The 21,420-nt window shown below is 37.0% G+C and overlaps 1 protein-coding gene across 8 annotated transcripts in view; it reads left to right on the forward strand.

The window, feature by feature from the left end:
• The window catches only part of DCAF6 (DDB1 and CUL4 associated factor 6), a 91,624-nt gene that overhangs the window by 6,156 nt on the left and 64,048 nt on the right, over positions 1-21,420 (forward strand). For all 8 annotated transcript variants that reach the window (XM_069785462.1, XM_069785465.1, XM_069785466.1 and 5 more), the window contains exons 2-3: positions 12,079-12,140; positions 18,593-18,685. In XM_069785462.1, coding sequence (XP_069641563.1) covers positions 12,079-12,140; positions 18,593-18,685 — 155 coding nt within the window. The remainder of the gene's footprint in view (positions 1-12,078; positions 12,141-18,592; positions 18,686-21,420) is intronic.

Raw genomic sequence — 21,420 nt, forward strand, 5'->3', positions numbered from 1 at the left:
CATCTTATTTAAATTGGTACCAAGGAATAGAAAGGCACAATGTGTATTTATAAAACAGCTTTTTGAAAAAAATGTTAGGGGTGATCCTAGCACATAAAGATTAATGTTGGTGGCTTTTTTTTTTTTTCGCTAGTTCCAATGTTTTAATAGAATAATTTGTAGAAAGTAGCACACTATTGGTAAAGGAAAGTAAAAACATAGTATAACAGAATCATCTGGACAAGGCAATGAAAACCTGGCTGGTTATAATTTGGTACATACCAGAAAACCAGAAAGAGATGTGAGCTGGGAGGCAGGATGAAGGTTGAATGAATATTTCTGGTGTCTGAGTGCTGAATACTTAGTTTTAATTTCAGTCTAATCAACCTTCTGTTATCCTTGGGATTATTTCACTTGTAGACTAACTGAGCTATGGAAGTGGAGGTGCAGGAGCCAGTTGGACCTGCAAGTGGTACAGCCATGTAGCACTACACTATGTAAATTCAATAGCTTGTTTTGCTACTATCTCAGGGATCTTTGCTTGTTGTTAACAATATCATTGACCTTTTCTCAATTACATCTTTCCTGTGTGTTTTGTGGTTTAATTGTTATGGTTTGTGTTACTGCTTCTGTCTCTTCAGTGCTGTCCCACCTTGCTCCTACTTGGTGATAAAGTGTTGACAATCATTTTAGTATATCTTCTTTTTTTAAAAAAATATGGTATGCATACCACTCGGTGCCCTCTGTCACTCTGTCCTGAAATAAGAGAATAATTTCCAATGTTAGTTTTTAGGATGTTGGGGACTGATAAGAGTACAACTTCTGTTTTTTATGTAATAACATCAACTTGTGAAAAAGTGTAGGCCCTTGCAGATCACATTATTATGTTCTTTAGTGGGACTAGTCTGCTGAAACTTGGTTTTCTGGGGTTTGTTTTTGCTTTTTTTATAGTACTGTCTAGATCAGATGTTGTTGTCAATGAACCTACTTACTGAGTTTTGATGTTTTAATTTTCTAAATCACCAACTTCTTTGCTGCTGTTGTATCTTGACACACAGCATAAAAACACTAATGGAAGGGGGATTTCTGGAATTGCATACAAATGCATCCAGCGTAAGTAGAGCTAGAAGGAAATGATAAAAAATTGGTACAATTCTTTCAGTTTGATTTTCTGTCCTTCAGAAATTCAAGAGGCCTTTTAAGTTGTCCACAGTTTTGTCAGTTTTGCTTGACGTGGGCTGAATTACGCAGATATACTTATACTTCTTGTTTTTAAGGGATTAACCTTATGTGTAATGTCTGATTGTGCACTGAACATTAATCATGTGTTAATGGTTGCCAAGAAGTATGAGTGTATGTAAGTGTGTTGTAGTCCCAAGGCTTTGCATATATAATTATATTATTTGAATTATGCTCAGTCTTAGGATGTAAACACATTTGCATCCTATCCTTTGGAGTCCTGGTCTTCTCATGCAAACAGCTGGAGACTGTAAAGATTTGTGTGCACTTTAAATATTTTTTCATTTTTTATTGCAATATTTCATCTAATTTACATTGTATGCTTTTAAAGACAGTCTTTGTACAAAGAATGTATTTGCTTTGTAAATAACTGTCTGTGTCTTGATACTGAGTGTTTCAGACAGCTTCATAGTTAAGTTGCACCTTGATCTTGTAATAATGAGCTTTGGATACATGAAGGCTGTCTCTTGCTGCAAAAAACAAGTCATGTAGTGGATGTACTGGATTTGTATTTCAGCATGAGGCAGTGATGTGGGAGATCACTTTAGCTCTATTTCTTTTATTTATTTATTTTTAATTTTTTTTTTTCCTGTAGCCTTCTTCCAGTTGGATTGCTTCCATTAACTGCATTAGGGTAGGCCATTACGCATATCTGTGTTCAGTCACTTTTAAGTTGTTGCACTGCAATGCTATGAGTTCTTGTGACTTTGCTTGTGATTCCTGATCTTCTATCCTTGAATGTCCCCAAAATAGTCTAGTGGGATATAACTGATCATGTATCAAGCACTTGTTGACATTTGAGACTAGTCCTGTCCCAGCAGTAAGGAAAAAGATAGGTTCAGATATAAAGTATGCCAGCCTTCAAACAAAGCTGGATTTTTCACTGATTAAGTGCAAGTCTCAGCATTTTCATGTCTTTGGGGCTTAGTGAGTTGCTGATTCACATATGTCCCAAATGCTTTAGTATGTGTTGAACCATTAAATATTGAACATGAATATTGTGAGATAGAATCTGAGTCACATCAATGAATTTTAATATCCCCTTATTTTCCTCATTTTGTTCTTCAAGGATTTGCAGGCTTTCCTCAGGAAAGTTGAAAGCATCATTAATGCTGCTGCTCTTTACTTAGCAGATATTGTGAGGAAGATGAGGATCCATCCTTCCCTTCCCTGTCAACTGAATGCATTCTCAACCATTAGTGACGTTTGTTCAACCTTCATCGAACTACTGAAACTTCACCAATATAGAAAACTATTATACAAAACCAAAACTACGTCTTTATTTAGGTTACATGGCTTTGTTGTTGTTATTATTGTAGTGTGTTCCCATTATTTACTTTTCCTAGGAAATGAGGAAAAGTGTGATTCCTTTTTAATTTGTTTTTATTCTAGAAACACTGTTATGTCCTGAAAACTCTCTTTAGTGAAAAAGGAGCCTCTTGAGTTAAACAGGTTTTTTTGGTCATCTAGGATGAATACATAGTTTAATGCAACAAGCAATGCAACTTTTAAAAGTAAGGTTTTTTCATTTGTTTTTAAATACCCAATGATAATTCAACTTCTGTTAGTGTTACTTAATACTTACCTACTACCAAGACTCAGATTTCTACTCTAGCTCAACTTTTGACATAATCTATCTTTAATCCTGGGCAATTTCCAAGTGTTTACGCTTGTAATATCGTGGGGTTATGTACCTGTATCTGTTATGGTGTGTATATCTCGATCTGTTTCACATCTTCCCCCAAACCCAGCAGTGTATAATTCCTGTACTACCCAGGATTAAATGGTATGTTTAATTAGGTAGATGTGCAGGATAGTAAATGCTTTAATTCAGTTCCACCCTGTCCAAATTCTCAGTTTCACTGAGACATCCTTGTGGGAAAGGCAGGCTCTGCTTTTTTGCTAGAAGACATGTCTCTTTAGATATGCTGGTAAGCTCCTATGTAATCACTTCTTAATCTATTTTAAAATGTGTATTGAGTTAGCTTAAACAACTTTAAGTAGTAGGCTTTTATTGACCCCAGAACCTTTGTCCCAAATGGGCTAGCGGATATTCATGTGATTAGTCCTGCTGGCTGATTTGAAGAAGCAGTAGCCTCTGACAGACACTTAAAGGTAATGAAAGGACTGGCAGCAGTACTGGGCACACGCATCCTCAGCCGTAAGAGGATGTGCCTGCTAGGAATCTGCTTCTCTTAAGAGCAGATTCCACTAACTTTTTCTTTCCTTCTGCTACTGATTTTTCCATGCTCCAGTATTCATTTTGTCTGAGTGCTTGGAGGTGATAGATCATGGCTCTGCTGCTAGCTGTCTTAACTTTTGCACCAGGTGTGATGGGTTGACCCTGGCTGGACGCCAGATGCCCACCAAAGCCGTTCTATCACTCCCCCATCCTCAACAGGACAGGGGAGAGAAAAATATAACAAAAAGCTTGCGGGTCGAGATAAGGACAGGAGAGATCATTCACTAATTACCGTCACGGGCAAAACAGACTCAATTTGGGAAAATTAACTCAATTTATTACAAATCAACCAGAGTAAGGTAATGAGAAATAAAATCAAATCTCAGAACACCTTCCCTCCACCCCTCCCTTCCCGGGCACAACTTCACTCCCGGATTTCTCCACCAAGCCCCCCCCCGCAGTGGCACAGGGGGACAGGGATGGGGTTTACGGTCATCACACGTTATTTTCTGCCGCTTCATCCTCCTCAGGGCGAGGGGTCATCACACTCTTCCCCTGCTCCAGCGTGGGGTCCCTCACACGGGAGACAGTCCTCCACAAACTTCTTCAACGTGGGCCATTCCCACGGGCTGCAGTTCTTCACGAACTGCTCCAGCATGGGTCCCTTCCGCGGTGTGCAGTCCTTCAGGAGCACACTGCTCCAGCATGGGTCCCCTGCGGGGTCACAAGTCCTGCCAGAAAACCTGCCCCGTGGGCTCCTCTCTCCACAGATCCGCAGGTCCTGCCAGGAGCCTGCTCCAGCGTGGGCTTCCCATGGGGTCACAGCCTCCTTCGGGCACCCACCTGCTCCGGCGTGGGGTCCTCCACGGGCTGCAGGTGGATACCTGCTCCGGCGTGGGGTCCTCCACGGGCTGCAGGGGGACAGCCTGCCTCACCAGGGTCTTCCCCACAGGCTGCAGGGGAATCTCTGCTCTGGTGCCTGGAGCACCTCCTCCCCCTCCTTCTTCACTGACCTGGGTGTCCGCAGGGTTGTTTCTCTTACATGTTCTCACTCCTCTCTCTGGCGGCTGTTTCTCACTGTCCCAACTTTTTTCCTTCTTAAAAATGTTATCACAGAGGCATTACCACTATCGCTGATTGGCTCGGCCTTGGCCGGTGGCGGGTCCATCTTAGAGCCGGCTGGTGTGGGCTTTCTCTCGAACACAGGGGAAGCTTCCAGCAGCTTCTTACAGAAGCCACCCCTGTACCAGCCCCCCCCCCCCCCCGCCCCGATACCAAAACCTTGCCACACAAAACCAATACACCAGGGTAGAGCCATACCCCTGTTTCAGCTTCTTAGATGTTGTCTGTTCTTGCTGAAAATTGGAGCTCCTAATTGCCCTTGGGCGTTACACAGATAAGTAGTACTTGAGAAAATAGAGTACCTGATGTGATGTGTATTTCCCAAAGTGTCAAAAGAATTGTCTGGGTTACTATGTTAATACCATTTTTACAAGAAAATGTTCAACATACATTACTGTTCCACATACTATTTCAGATGAAGACTTTTCAAAGTCAGAGACATACACTTCCAAAGACATGTTAAAACCTACAATAACACCGTTCACTCCAACTTGCAACATTCTGCATAATATTTCTTTTTGCCTTTAGTTAAGGGAAGCCTCCTTTGATGAGAAGAAAGCAGGGTTCAAGTGTATTTTTCTTGGTCTGATGACTATGCAGTTTTGTGTTGTTATCTGTTTTAGAGTTTCAGGTTGTTTGCTTGGGAGGCATGTTTTAGTGCTGGTGGAGAAAACAAAATGCTTTTGCATTTGGTTAATCATACATCCCGTTAATCACACTTAAGCTATTTCAGATAGTTTTGTGTTGAGAAGAGTAAGGTGGTACGTGTTACCTTTTTGCCTTTGGTTGTCTTTTATGTAGATACAGCTTCTCTTTGTTTTATCACATGAATTTTTGTCCTCTGTTCTGTAGAAATTAGAAATATTTGTGACATAATATAGAAATTTTAAGTGCCTTTAATCTTGGAGTAGTTTGTATAGGATCACTGGACTACTTTAAAGGATTGAATGAATATCAAAATTGCTGAAAATGGCATTTTTTTCTCCTGTCGCAAACACACACTCATTTTATCTTCTGCTCAGCTGCAATCTCTGTCCCAACAGAGGACTTTACTATGGGCAGCGTAAGTTGAGAAAGGATAGCTGTCAGAATATGGTGTACTCGTGAATGAAATCCACTTAGTATAGCACGCTAACTCAAAAGCTAGTACTTAGAGAAGGTATTTTATCTGTGTATTTTAAATCAGTTGTACTTTATGCCACATTTTTGTCACTGAGAACACCTTACAAAATCTATGTTAATACAATTGAATTTTATGTATTAAGTATCTTTCAAGCATAAAACATGGTAAATATCAAACAGAAATTAAACACATTGGTTTAAAGCTCAAATGCTTGTAGCCTTGCCAGTGATGGAGCCTAACGGAAGCTTATGTTCAGGAGTGGATACTTTTAGTATCTATTTGAAAGGTAATTACAGATATTGCTACTAATGCAAACAAATCTTACCTGTGCTGTTACCTAGAGTAACTTACTCTTGCACATTTGGTAGAAGCATGCCTAAACAGAAGTCTTTTCCAAAATCCTTATTAATTACTCTAAAAGTTATAACATTGCTGACTTTTTTTTTTTTTAACTTCAGCAGGTCTCTTCTTGTGTTTCTTTTGAGATCAGATTTTGTATCCATATACTCACCAGGAGATATTATAAGCTTGCTGGGTTGCAATTCAGTGCATAGTGTCCTATCTTCTGTAGTTTCTGTCTTAGTGTTACTATGTGAAAGTTTTGTGTTTCTTAATACATGAAGCTTATTCTGAAGTGTATCTTAGGATTTGAGTGCAAGCTTGATTAACACTAAGTTGTTGGATGCTGGGTGTTTAGTAGCAAAGCTCTTGCGTATTAAAATGGCAAGTAAGTTTCTTCATAGAATTTAAAATATTTTCTGCTTTCTGTATAGTGTTCAGACCTTCAAGGTTGCTGATATGTCATTAAGAGCAGCGAATAATTTAGGTTACCTGTTTCGGACTTAAACCATAATGAAGTAGGTGTTCCTAGTAACTTGAAAGGTAATCTTTTAAACACTGACAGAACCAAGGGTTACCGCTTTTTGGCATTTATACAGTAGTACAAACTAATAAGGAAATATAATGCAGGACCTCGATCAAAGGACTGGAGGTCACACCAATGGATTTGGCTTCTGGCAGTACTGCTGATTCACTCTCTTCTTTGATAAATTGCTTCAGTTTCCTGTGTCACAGTTTCAGTGTCTATAAAATGGGGCCACTGTCAGTCTATGTAGCTAACATGTTTTTCAAGATTTTAATTAATCTTCAAGAATTTTAACATACCTTGATGAAAGTTAATTCAGTGCATATTGTGTATAGTCCTGTTTACTGTATGGTATATGGAGAATTCTGGTTGCTGGAAAAACAGTGTGTTGAGATGCGGATTGAAAGTTATACTGGATGACTATACAGAGTTTGATGTAGTCAGTTCAGCAAAATAACTTATATATGAATGAAGTAGACTTGCCATCTTTTCATGGAGTGGCTTCAGAAATATGTAAACTCTACCCTGGAAAATCAAGAGTAGTTTTTAAATGTACCTAGAGTGCAAGATAACATGTGCTCTGCATTGGGAACAGATGCTGGCTCTGTTTCAGTTTTAAACTAGGGCATTCCAAATGTCACAGCAAGCTAGTGCTGAGGGACTTGGCCTTGCAAAGAGCCAGCTTGACATAAATGAGTGTTCCTTTGACAAACAGGATCTATTACAGGTTTTCTGAATAAGGGTTGTCTTTTAATGTCTCAGAGTTTGGTGGTGCTGCTTTGGATCAAAGTTCAGTTATATTTCTGTAGAGCGCAAATGTACTTTAAAGCTAGACCTTCATCTTGAAATGATCTGTACTTTTTCAATGGGAAATTCTCGAGTACTGTTTTAAATATATGAAGGTTTTACATGCTTGAAGCATTAAACTTCACTGCTGTCATCACTTCTGAAGTAGCATTGACTAAGTCACTTACAAAAGAAAGGTATGTGTACCTCTGCCAAAATAGCTATGTAGAAAGCACCTGACCAGCAATTTCTAAACTGAGGATTGTGACCTAAATGGTGTTATAACTGCTGTGATTGGGGAATACAAGGGACACTGTGTATTTTGTTATACCTCTCTGAAGTGAGATTAGAGCTGTGTATATGTGCCCAAACATCAAATTTAGGTAATTCTCCAACAAGGAGTGGCAAGGTATTGTTTGGTTTGATGTTGTGTGCAGTGGAACGTTTTGAAGAAATAAGTTACAAGGAAGCGGCTGCAGTTTCTCTTTTGCCTGCTTTTCCATGTTTAAATTCATATTATGAATGACTCAAGGTGGCACTTCTTCCATATGTAAAATGTGGCCTTGGAAATGGTCCTCTAGTCTCTAGCTTAATATAAACTAAAAAAAATATTATTGATCAGTGTACTGAGGGTGGCACTGTACCTTGAGGCTTCCGTAGGGCATAATGTTTGGTGAAAATGGGTGGGTGGATAAAAACTGAGAATCTTATTGATCCTTGTACTGAGAGTGTTACTGTACCTTGAGGCTTCAGTTAGTGTATAATGTCTAGTGAAAATGGGTGGGTGGAGTGCTAGTTTGATAGTTTTCTAAATTTCAGCTATGTAAACACTTCACAGGAAGGTCATCAATGCCATTTGAAATTTAACAGTGCTTTTTTGTTTTGTTTTATTCTTGTTGATAGTTTCCCCTTTGTGATTTCAAAGCAAACCTCATGTAAGTTCCGCTGTCCAGTGAGATAATCTTGGTGATGACAGCTTGATCATTTGATCCCTGTCTTAAACGAGCCTTATTTGGATATAAGAAATGGTATGTTGAAGCGTACTCACAGAATTAAATTATTCCATTTCTGGTGGCACAGAGTTAAGGGGAAAAAGAAACAGTTTCTGGCTCTTACAGAGCATGTACACAGTATTAGGTGGGGGAAACCAAAACTTGACAGAGGTCTTGATGCTGATTTTATAAGAAAAAAGTACTCTATGGGATTTTTTGTCAAAAGCCTGAGTCTCCTCCACCATCTTAGCTGAAGGGGGAGCTAGGGGGGCAGTCTTTCATGGAGGGTGGAGGGAACAGGAGGAACATTGGATTAGATGAATGGGAATTAAGGATTGTGAAGATTCTTATCACCTGGCAGTGCAGAGTCATTGATGTGGAGAATTTGACTGTTAGAAAGTCTAGTAATAAGAGTTGTGATGCACTTGAAGAGTAAAAAAAAAAAAGTAGCCTACTAATAAACCAGATAAACAGTATTGTGTTTTTAATTTTTTAATGTGATAAAAATATTCAAGTGACTTAAATACCAGAAAGCGCTAGTACTGCTGAGCTTTTTTATCAAACCAATGAACTTGTGGAAGTCATTGCTGAAGTGGAAGGAACACAGATGCACCGACTGCTCAGCTTTTAACAGCAGCAAATGCAGAGACAGTATGTCCTTCAGATCAGCTTGAGTAGTTCTGGTTTTTAGAAAAAAAAAAATTCAGGATCTGGTGGTTCTAGTTTTGAATTATAAGATAAACTAGAAACAATCCATTCAACTGTCTATTGTGTTCAGTACTTTATCAAATAGGAAGGTTTTTGGAGGTAAAACATTTTAACTGTTTTCTCCTTTGCTTCCTTTTTACTTTAGGGAGTAAGGAAACTGTTTAAGTGTTACAGTTTTGCTTGTGTTTAATTACTCCCTCAAATCAATATTTAGATAAAGAGTGATCACATGATAAATAGCTAGTCACATATGTAACAAATCACAGATGCTAGCATGTGCAATCCTAACAATTTTTTTTAATATTTAAATGGGGGAGTTTAAGTATATGAGACACCATATGTCTGTATCTCAAGTTAAACATTTACTGAAACTTGTATAGCTACTGTGTTCTGAAGACCAAAAAATCATAATCTAACAAGAAGTCAGTTCATATCTAATTTTGTCAGCAGACTGCTTTAAGGAAATAAAAATTGCAACCGAAGATGTGATTAGAACACATTTACTGTTTCTTGCTTGCTGATTTAAGTGATTTGGATTAAAACCAGACCATGCGGGAAAGAGGAAAATCTGTTGCTCTGCTTGTTTTTAAAAATGAGTTAATCTCCTTCAGTGTTTCCGTACAGAAGATTCTCAGACCAAGTGTGTTGGTCTGCAGACATCACCTCACTTCCAGATGTGTTATATGCATATAGTGCAATGCCCAAGAATCATCCACTGCTATCAAACTTTTCTGTTCTGCAAGAGAAAATGTGATGGGACTGGCAAACACTAGATTTTTGTGTTGGCCTATGGAGTATACCTTTCTTAGTGAAGTTATCCTATTGGGGGTCAAGTATTATTGTGCTGTATTTTGCATTACAATAGCACCCTAGAAAAAATTGGTAGGTTTCTGTTATGCAAAGTGATATATAAACGTACAGCAGGTGATATTTCCCACCTCAGTTTTCACATTTACTTACAATTAAGTGTTGTAGAAATCAAATTAACCTGAAAATAGGAATCTTCATTGAAAAATACACGTATTGTTCAGTGATTTGAAAAAATACTAGGATTTAACTGAAAAGTACAATAAACCAACCATTAAGGACCTAAGTCCAAAGTCTGTTCCTCTAGGGGGAAAAAATGGATAAGGAACAGTGGTAAAGAAAGAATAGCGAACTAGGTAGATGTATTCCCCATTCAAGAGTACATACATTTTTGCTAGTAGTGCATAGTACATAAGATTAAGTTTGTTATTTTAATCTCTTTCTAATGATGGCTAGTCCCAGTTAATAGAACTTGTAGCACTTCTGAGGTGTCACAATTTCAGTGTCTGTAAAATGGGGCATAAGAGAGTACGGTTTTTATCTTTTTAAAACTAGCTTAGGTGTGCTGTAAAAGCAAGCACTTTATAACCATTTCACCCAACCAGTACCTCCTCTTAAAAAAGAAAAAAATATTTTGCCAAAGCATTATTTTCATCTAATGTGGTACTTGAGCTGTGTTATGAGTAATTTTGAATTTTGGAGGTGACTTCTAGTTCCAGCAAAAACTAGGTACCAAAACATATCTTTTCATGGAGAGAAAGCTGTATGAACATTGAATGAGGCGCAGGTGTACCTGTGGGAGTTGATACATCTTGAAGGGTTTCCTGGTCTTTGAGGGAGTGTGGCAGGGATGTTCAGTGCCTGCTTCTCAGTCAGGTTGGTTGTGCTGTGGCAGTCTGTGATTGTGAGGGACCAGGGATGGATATCGGGTGTTCTCTTTCAGTGCTGGACAGTATATGGGACAAATAAAAGGCATTAAGAAGAAACAAGTGGACAGAGAAGAAATTACTTTTCCAAATTTGTGCTACAGTGCCAGAGGCAATGCTGGGCTCTGAGATGGTTCTGCCTTGAGCTGAACAAAAAAAAGTTCAGAAATGTAGGATTTTCAGATGTGGAAAGGGTTCTGTTGCAGTTCTTTCCCTGACTCTGTAGTTTCCTCGAAGGAAGACGGGAAGGTTAATTTTGAGTGAATTTGATAGGTTACATATTTGAAAACAGTGCAGCCTAACATACGCCTACAGTCTAATGCTCTTAGCTGGAGTTTTGTTCTGAGAGTTGTACAAACACAGGACAAAAAAGATAATGGTCCTTAAGTTAACTGCTTTTAGGATTTAAGTAGAAAGATTAGGTTTATTAGTATTTGTCTCTTCTGACAGTGCTTTCTGGGAATTAATAGGTTCATTATAACCTGTTTTTATAAAATGGGTGCACTCTAAATGACAGTTGGAGCTATTTGTTAAAACGTCTAGTTCAGGAAGAGACCACATTGTTTTCAATATACTCTATTTTTCCCTCTTCATGTGTATAGTACAGTATTGTTTTTAAGTGCAGTGATAAGACAGCTTGTACATAGGGAATGAGGACATAAAGTTCCTGGACCCTTGCCTTACTCAATATGCATTTGTAGATTTAGTCTTTCTCCTTCATCTCTTCCTTTCATGTCACCTTTGCAGAAGTTTCCTTTGTGTTTTATTCCTTAAGTATGTATCAAGTAGAATGGTACTGGACTTCAATGTTACTTTTCAAAATGCAGCATTAATAACAAAATTGAAGTTGGGTTTTCTCTAGTTTAAGAGGACATGTAGAGCTGTAGATAATGCTTGGAAGATCAACTTCCAGTTCTTTGCTGAAATTACAAAACTGTTTTACTGTCTGCTTGAGACCTAAACACATTCTTCTTTACATTCCTATGCAAAAGGTTGTACTTCTTGAACTATGTTATACTTGCTGTCTTTCAGCTAAGTTAATCAAATAACCACAGGGTTATTTTCTGCTTTATAGCTATTACTTTTAGGAAGCATCAGCCTGTGAACCTGTGAAAAGTTCATTTTGCTGTTTCTGCACTCTTACTAAAGGTGGTGGAAGAGCTAGAAATTTGATGCTTGTCTTAGCATTTGTAAAATGAGAACCGTATGAATTGTTTCAAGATTTACATTTATATTCTGGTTCTTTGTTGTTTAGGTTTTTACCTGTGAGTGCCCATTAGCAGCGTCTACACTTCTTCAGTACTGTTTACTGTTTTAAAAGAGTATGTAATTAGTATCTTTCTTCACAGGGAGAAGAGAATTTATCCAAAGATTAAAACTTGAAGCAACCTTGAATGTGCATGATGGATGTGTAAGTCACTTGTTGCTTTTTTGTTTGTTAAAAGATGTTAAATTGTGATTTTGTTGCCCTGGTAATAGTTCCTTAACTTAAAAATGCAAATACCACGTATTAAAGCTGAGCTCAAAAACTCTACTTGTTGAGACCTACATCTGAATTCTCTATGTATTTGTTTCTTCTTAAATATCTGACACTTTACCTTTGGAGCAGAACAAAATCCCATTTCTATACCTTAATACTGTGTCCCACTGCTGAATGAATTAATTTCCTATGCCAGGAAGACACATGCTTATCTTTTCAGTTAGAACTAATTTTAAAGCTTTAAATGGAATCTTTAGTAGTTTTGTGCTATGTTGATATATTTTGTTGACTTAAAGCTGTATTAGTGTTTTGAGTGATTTATTCTCCAAGTCTAAAAAGCAAATGATCAAGTGTTGCATGCTTATTTAAAGAGACAATAAAACAAAAATAAGCCTCCCCTGAAAGGTAATAACATAACTTGAAATATTGCTTATTTAAATACTTAGTTTTTGCAAGTGGTCTAAATATTGTAAGTCATATACTTTTAAAGAAAAGATTTTAATTAAACTAGGTACAGGGCAAAGAGACTGCCATATTACTTGTGATGAATAGAGCAGAAATGCATGATTGTTGAAGCATTGTCTTTGTTGTACAAGATATCTGAAAAGTGAAAGGATACTAGATGTGCTATAAAAAGTGAAAATGCAAGTGTAAATTTTATGCTTTAACATGTTTATTTCAAAAGCTGTTCAAATATAAAGATTTTTTTTTAATCTTGAGTTTCTTACACTTGTAGCTTTAAATTAAGGAGTGTTATAATTGTTAACTAACATAGTAGTAAATTTAAGAGAAAAGTGTTAATAAAATCTAGCCTTTTGGCTTGAGATCAGAAGTATGATTTTGGCTTGTGTATACTTTTGAGAGACTAGAAAGTCTGGGAAAGGCAAGGGTTAGAATTGCTGTATATAAAAAATCAGCTACTTGTGCTGTACTGACTACCATTGTAAGTTTAATGTTCTAGTACAGATGGTGTTGACTTAAAAAAGCAAATGCATTAACTTCCCAGTTTTTTTAAGAAGCATTTTAAGAATGACAATGTAAGGTCTTTCCCAACCCAAATCATTCTATGATTCTATGTGTAGAAAGTTATTTATCAGTTTTTGTATTCAAGATTGTAACAGTGATTTTTACTTTAGAATTTCTTTTCTAGTAGTTTTTAATCTCCTCAAATATACTTAAGATGAAATTTTCCAAGTTTCTTTTCGTGAAGTTGATTGGGGTTTTTAAATTATTTTTCTCTTTGTTTTCTTGTAAAAATAGTCATTTTTGCCTATAAAACGGGACAGGAAAATAGTATTTCTTGGCTACTTGTTAAAAATGGAGTCTATTTTTAACTACCTCTGTGTCATGTAACAAATTGTAAATCTGGTATTGGCTGTTTGATGTTGCTTGGATCTACCTGGAATTTGAAAATTAAGCTTGAATTGTGTTAACTTTCAAAGTATGCTTTAACATGTGGCCTAACTTAATTGTTTTAGTGGGTGGGAAATGTTTTAATTCTGAACTTAGAGCATTATATGCAGGTGTTTAAAATACTGCTACAATTTGAAAAATTTCTTTAGAAATTAAATTTGTTCAGAACTATCCACCTTTAAAGAATAGGGTATTAGGAGTTCTTACCTCATTTACTGTGTGGGTTTTTTTGCAGGGAATGATCATTTATGGCTAACAACCACTCAGTATAATTTCTTATTACTTGCTTTAAAAAAAACACACCTGTGAAATAAAAGTAAATGAAATTACAATGCCCATAGTGATTAAAATGCATATACCATCAATGGTAAATGATCATACTAGTCTGTCTCCACCCCCCCACCCCCCCAATTGCTGAATCAGCATGCATTTCAAATATGAGGAACGGATGCCATAGTTGTCTTATTACGGGTGTTTCTGGAATTGGTTTTTTTGGGGGTCATTGGGATTTTTTGGAGGGTTGGGGGGTTGGTTTTGATTTTTTGGTTGGGTTTTTTGGTGGTTTTTTTTTTTGCTGTTGTTAAGAACACTTGCATTCTTCTGTGGAATAAGCTGTGACTTGTATTTTTCTGTATAAAGCATGCTGTGTAATTGGACACGGTGGACAACTCAAGGCAAGAATTATTTTTTTTGAACTGAGGATAAAAGTAAAGTCCAACTTCCTATCTACCATTTGATCTATGCTACACAAAAGAGAGAACCTGTGGGAAATACATCTGTATGTATAATCAGACTTGGGTGCAATATCTTTGAAGAAGGGAATAGAATAGGGAATTCTATGAATTACTTCAAGTATCCATGCTCTTGTAGCAGTAATATTACCATAGAACCTTTTTGTTAGAGATGTGAGTATTTTCATCTCAGAGTTTAGGTACCATTTTCTTTGAAATAGTGTAGTTTTCCACTTCGTTTGAAGACACAGTTTGTACCAGTAGTATGTGAAGTAATTGAATTAGTCTACCGAATCATTGATGTCTGCTTTTAACCTTATCATACTTCCAGGGCATGATTTGCCTCTTCCAGCAAGATTCACATTGTCCAATTCAGTGAGGTCATATGTATGCCAGAAGCTGCCATTTTCCGTGTTAACTCCAAAGGGAGCTTAAGATGAAGAGGAAATGTATAGAGTTAGGTGAGATGCTTCCTGTATGAAGTGGCTAAATCCAAAGGAGAAATGTTGAAAGAGAATCAATTTGGACCAGCAGTGATGAAGTGTGAGGAAAGTAGAGGAGAAAGCAACTCTAAACCATATGGAATGGGAGTAAAAATATCACTTATTTTCTTCCAGTTCTGGTCCTGTGAAAGCTGAGGAAGGTAGAACTGCAGAATGCATAGGTAGATGGAGCCTTTGACATGAGCAAATACTACATTTTAAAATAAGAGGATTACCCGGAGGAATGATTTCTCATTTCTGTGTATAGACATTCAGTTCAGTAACAAGCAAGCATCCTGTGTGGCATACATCTCCTTCAGGATGGCACCTGTGAGCAAGTAATTTTCAGATGTAGTCCTCTAAGCTATGATTAAATTAGTACAGGAAGTTTGTTTGCATATTGTTAGAACATGCAGTTTTTACCTTTTCCTCCATAGGTGATTAGTAGTGCCTTCTTCACCCCCTTCCTTGCTTGGGAGATCTTTCTGATATTTTGGATATCTACAGTCATTTTTATTTCCTTTCTTCCATTTCTTGTATTCTGTTAATCTATCCTGCTCACAAAAGAGTTAATTCTACTGTTATATTGCATAGAAGTGAGGAGTTTGCTTCTTCAGTTTTTTAAGGATTGGCTGTACTGCCTCCTCCATTGTCTTTGAGGAAAAACACAGAGATAGTAAACTTATTTTTGACTACTTGACTAATGAATCAAAAGTGCCTGCTGCTTCTTTCCAAGGCTAGCTGAGTGGCAAATAAAATTAGATACAGTTGGTAATGTGGAATACTTAATAGAAAAAAGCTAATTACACACCCTTTGACTTTTCTTATCTTGTTAGTAATTGTCTGTCATTTGTGTTTGATATATCCTTTATTTTGGCTCTAACACCTTTTTCCAGGAATTTCAAACCCTTAGTGTAGTAACTGTTATATTATGCTTTTAGTTGGGTGTTGAGTGGCTGTGAAGGTAGTAGATACCTAGCTTCTCTACACAGTTTTGAAATACAAATGACTCTTCTAGCTAGTTCTCATTTTACAGTATTTTAATAGTGGGTTTGCTGCCATGGAATGGGACATGAGAACTCTTTTTAATCTGCTATTATTGAGCATCTGTCTTTAGTGATCCATATGCATATTTATTGGGGTTATTCACTATTGGTCAATAGGTTGTACTGAACACTAAGAAATGTAGTGTATTGACTGATCACTTACTAGGAAGTCAGTGTTCTCTGGAAAAAAAGAAATCAAGCTTATTCCACTGAAAGACTTTGTTATTTTTTGACTTATTTTTTGACAGTAACATTGAGAAGGTGATCTGGTACAGAATAAAAAGCCTGTTTAGTTATAGACCTCTAGCACACATTTGGTTATGTCATTTCACTTCAGGATTTTTTCTGAACCAACTTTGGCCTCGGTAGGCTGTATTGAAATTGCTGAACCCTGAGGCAATCAGTGCAATGAAATCAGAATTTAGAAGGAGAATGATTGATGTCTTGTGTAGGCTTGTGATGCTGCAATTAGATAATCATGTCTTTCCTTTTCATCTTCGATACTTTCTCTGCTTTCCTGTCCTTTGGATTTTGGTTTTGGACACAGACACACACCCCACTCAATTTGTTTAATTTTTGTGCTAGCTCTTCTTTCTCACATCATGTTTTTTATTTTTTTGGCAGCTTCCTTGGTTTTTTTCAGTGTTTTGTTCTTGTTTCTATTCTTGTATTCTTGTGGTAGCATTCTGGCTTCTTTAGGGCAATGATAGTATTTTTCTACCTGAAAGGAAATGTAGATGAAAATGAACATTCTTGGGTTTTGCGTTTGCCCTAGCTGTAGTACTGTGCTGTGTTTGACAATATTTTTAAAGTATAGTTGTTGTCAGGACAGGTTACTTCAATGATAGATGGATCTGGGGGCTAGTTAAATGCACGCTTCTTGGTGATTGACAGCCAGGGTTATAAAATCATGAGTAGCCATGCAAGGTCATACCAATGCTCAGTGAAGCCTGATAACTTGGCCTTCAGAGTGGACAGTACTGATTTTTGAGGAAAGTTGAGACAGGACAAGCAGACAGTGCTTGAAGGGTATCTGCAAGAACACATCACACTTTAATGGACAGATGGAGGTGAAAGTTGCATCTTTGTTTCTCATTGTTTTTCATTTTTCTTTGATGAATATGTGTATTCTTCTACTTCTGGCGTTTAGGACATTCCATGACAATGAATTACAGTTTTAATAAAATGCCATGTGTGTCATGTGATGGTTTCATTGAAGGCCACTTATTTCCTGTACTGTAAAGATCCACAGAAAATTTATTTCTTTTTTTTTCCATGTCATTCATGATTTCATAAGCTTCTGTCGTATCCCCTCCCCAGAGTAGTACAAGTGAATTGCTTCTTGCGATAAAAAGTGTTAGGTACCTACGATCTCCCTAGTCATTCTTTTTCATAATTTCTTTTTTCAAATGGGCAGTAATAGAAATGGAGAATGCAGGAGTGGGATATGAACCAAAACTGTGTAGTGTGGAAGACGCAGATTTGCCATGCATGGATGTATACGTTGACAGAATGACATTTGCTTTCCTGTGCATTTTCTAATGATTCCTAACGTCATGTGACTGCTGCTGAGCTAACTCTGCCATAGGCATGTCTGTTGTAACATGAAGATCTCCCCCCCCCTTTTTTTTTTTGAGTGGCAAAAGTTCATTTAAAGCTCCTCAAAGAATATGTCAAGTTGTTGCCCACACAATCCATCTGAAACAGCTAATTCTGATTTTGCAACTTTGCCTAATTAAGGACCCAATCTAAGCTTGTGATTAAAATAGTAAGTAAAATGGGTATATTTTAAACAAAAAGGTTTTTGTCTTTTGGGCTGAGAATGAGACATTTGGATAAAAAAAAAACAACACATAAGAAAAGGATTTAGAACAAAGTGGGTTTTTGCTAACTATATAGTCCACTCTGATATATTGCACTAAGGCAGTTTTTCTGCCAACAGAAGGTGTTGATGGCTGCAGTTTGACACTTAAAGCTATTTTAGAGGCTACTTGAAATAATAATGGTCATGCATGCAGTCTTTGGTGCTTGTGCATGAGCTGCTGCTTGAAGACAGGTTACTCTAAGGATACTTTCTGAGCTTCCTGGATTTTGAGTGCTTTTACAGCTTTATTTCATTGACACACAGGCTTGTGAAAAGGAGAATTGATAAGGAAATATATTGTAAAGTTCTCCTGATATGATTCTGTACCTCACTGTAGGATTCTTCTTTCCCAGCATACTCACACTTCTCAAAAGGGATCTGGGATGGATTCTGCGGTGCTTTTCACATGATCCCTGAGAAGGTGTGGTCACTGAAAAGTATAAAGCAATGGATGGTCAGAATTTGGATATGGTGAAGATACAATAACGAGAGCATTGTGATGCCCTCCAGTTCAAATTTGGAGAACTCTGTGGAGTAGATTCGGTACATTAAAGCACCTGAATGTGTAAAATTGTGGCTATTGAGGCCTTTGTGGGAAGGCTTAATTTACCTGATGGACTCTTCAGGAGCAGAGGGAGTAATTGAGATGCCATAGGTGAAGCAGGTGATTCCCTTATCAATTTGTATTAAAACACTTTTTTTTTTTTGTGCTAGCTGCTTAGAAATTATGTAATTTCAATTGAATTTGTTAACTTCTATTTCCATAGTGTTGGATGAGTATTGATGTTTTAATATTCTGAAAATTGAATTAATGTAAGTCTAAACTACTTTTTGTTAATTCATGCAGGTGAATACAATTTGCTGGAATGATACAGGAGAATATATTTTATCTGGTTCAGATGATACCAATCTGGTAATTAGTAATCCCTACAGCAGAAAGGTAGGTTTGTTTCTGAATACTTAGTAATTTTCAAATAAGATTTAAGTTGTTATTTTTCAAGATACTAAGATATTTTTCAGATTAATTATTATCTGACAAAGATAATATCAGGCATTTTATAGTCTTTATAAATGGAAATACTTCAGTGTTTTAAAACCTTGGTATTCTAATCCCTTGTGACATAGGTATTATCCCATTTTACGGTAGGTGGTCTGGCACAAAAGGAACATGGTCTCACAACAGATTAGTGTCAGAATTAGCAATAGGATTCAGTAATTCTTTTGAAATCTTATAGTCAGATAAATTGTTTTCTATTTTGTTTTAGTTTTAAAATATTGTATTAGCTTTTACTGTTTGTAATATACTGAGTTGTCTTTCTGTGTAATGTTGTTGAAGTGTCAATCTTGATTATAATACTTCATTACCATTTGAAATTACATTGCCTTCTGTGTGCATGTATGTGGATGGAGAAGAATTTGTACTGAAATAGGGGAAGCAGGTTTGTGAAGGGGAAAGTGCTGTAAAGGTCTCTGCTTTTCCACTTCTGCACTCACAGGGGTTACGGTGCAGTCGAGTGGCTTCTAGTAATGTCAGCTAGCATCCATCATGTAGTAGCAGTGTTCCACACTTCCCTCTTTAAGGAGCTGATGATAGTTTTATAGAACAGATGCTCTGAACTGTGTCCTTCAGTGCTGGGCATTCCATGCAGCAATGTTCAAGTGAAGTCCTCTCTCCCACGCTTTCTCAGGTTGAGAACTAAACCCTGAAGAGGTGCTGAAAAATTAAATGTGTTGGGGAAAACAAAATGTGTAGTTGGTATGGTGGAAGAGAGTTTGAATAGAAGGTTATGGAGGCAGTAATATTTTGCCTTCCTGAAGAGCTGTGGTGGGAAAATAATAGTGATCTGGAGTGTTGCCTGTGCCTACAGGTAAGGCCCTTTTCCTCACTTCTCCAAATAAGCCATAGCTACCAAACTTCATCTTTTCCTTTCAACTATTGGTGTCAGTCTGTCAAAGTTCAGATCAGTGTCATTAGACCTGGGTTTCTCTTGGACTGGGAGTTCAGGTGAAGGAGAAGAGGTATCGAAGACAGCTATGAAGTAGATGAAGGATATATTCCAAAGTGAGTGTTGTCAGAGACTTGCAAAATAAAAATGTTTCATGCAAGTAAAGGGTGTTCAATATTACTTATTGTGCAGAGTTTGTTTTAATATATCACTTTTGGATAGTTGCTATATCATTACCTTATTATATAATTATTATATTAAAACATTTTAACATTTTTATAGATGCAGCAATTTTAACTTTTTATGCTTTCGTGGGATGATTTTGGGTTTTTCCCTGTTGTGTACTACTGTCACACTTAAGCCAAATCAGAAATACAGGAGATGTTTTGTTTTCTTATTTTTAAGTCAGCTGAGTTATTTTTTTTATATAACAGCAGAGCAGATAGCTTTTTATTATTATTATTATTTTCCCCAATATACACAAATGCAATTATAAAACAGCAGGTACTAGCAAGAAGACTTAATAATCAGTGTTGTTCCTGAAATGTACTAGAGATGTGATTTTTAATGACTGTTACAATTGTGTTAGCTTATTTTCTCTGGCTGGAGTAACAGAATCAATACAGGGAAAGGGAGCAAATTGGTATTGATACCAGAACTCTACTGTAATTCTGTCATCTTGGCAGATACCCTTATCACCATATTTTTTTGTTATGAGCTAGCTAGAATAGCAAAAGTAGACTTCAGCCATCAATATAGTCTTCTGTGTTAGTAACATATCTAATTTAATAAGGAAGCATTTAATCTTGTTTAACTCTTATTTACGTGAGTCTTACGTAAGTCACTCCAGTTTATGTATGGCCAGATGCAAATGTTAATTGTTACTACGTAATATGTCTCAGGAGAAATTTTTCTAAATATGTTTCTCCAGTTTGAATAGGTTATATGTTTATAGTGTTTGTGCATCTGAGGAGAAAGGTGTTACTGTGATTTCTAATAGTAACTGCAAGTCTAAATCAAAAGGATGAGCACTTTATTATACTTTGGGATGGCCTGAGAAGAATTCTTCTTATGGATATTTTCTTCGATTTTTATTTGGTTTAAGCATCCCATTGCTGGGAGTGGGGAGAGTTTGGCTGGAGCTAAAGCTCTACCCACTGCAAGTATGGTACAAAAAGATGGGAATTCATGTATTTACATCAGATTGAGCATACAGTTTTCAAAGCCTTTAAATGGATCCTGAGACATCTCTCAGCTAATACCAGTGTGAAGACAGGATTCTTATGAGTAGTTACAGGATTTTTGAATCATTAGCCTAGTTTGCCTTCTGGGAGAGGAAGGGTTCAGCTCACATGAAAGTGCTGGGGAGGCTTTGGAGGGTGCTTAGTGGGGCTGAAGGTTTACAGCTTTTCCAGAATCAGGATTGCTACTTTTCACTTTAGGATGGGGTTTGGTTAGGTTTGCTTTCCTTTACTTCTAAAGGGGGTTTGACCTCTTCAGAGGAAGTACTATTGTAAAGGCTGGATTGTAAATGATTCTATCTTGAATGGGAACCCTAAATTAACTACATCGTGAAAAGCTTAGTAACCCACTGATATTTGACTTGCATTTGTTTCAACAGGCTTCTTTTCAAAAAGTAAGTCAGAGTGGAAATAAACCCACTTTTTTAAACTGGTTTTAGTTTTCAATGTAACTTTAAAAATGCTGGTTTGTTCATTATGGTGACTTT

The sequence above is a fragment of the Haliaeetus albicilla genome, chromosome 6, assembly GCF_947461875.1.
Source record: "Haliaeetus albicilla chromosome 6, bHalAlb1.1, whole genome shotgun sequence".
NCBI classification, from domain to species: Eukaryota; Metazoa; Chordata; class Aves; order Accipitriformes; family Accipitridae; genus Haliaeetus; species Haliaeetus albicilla.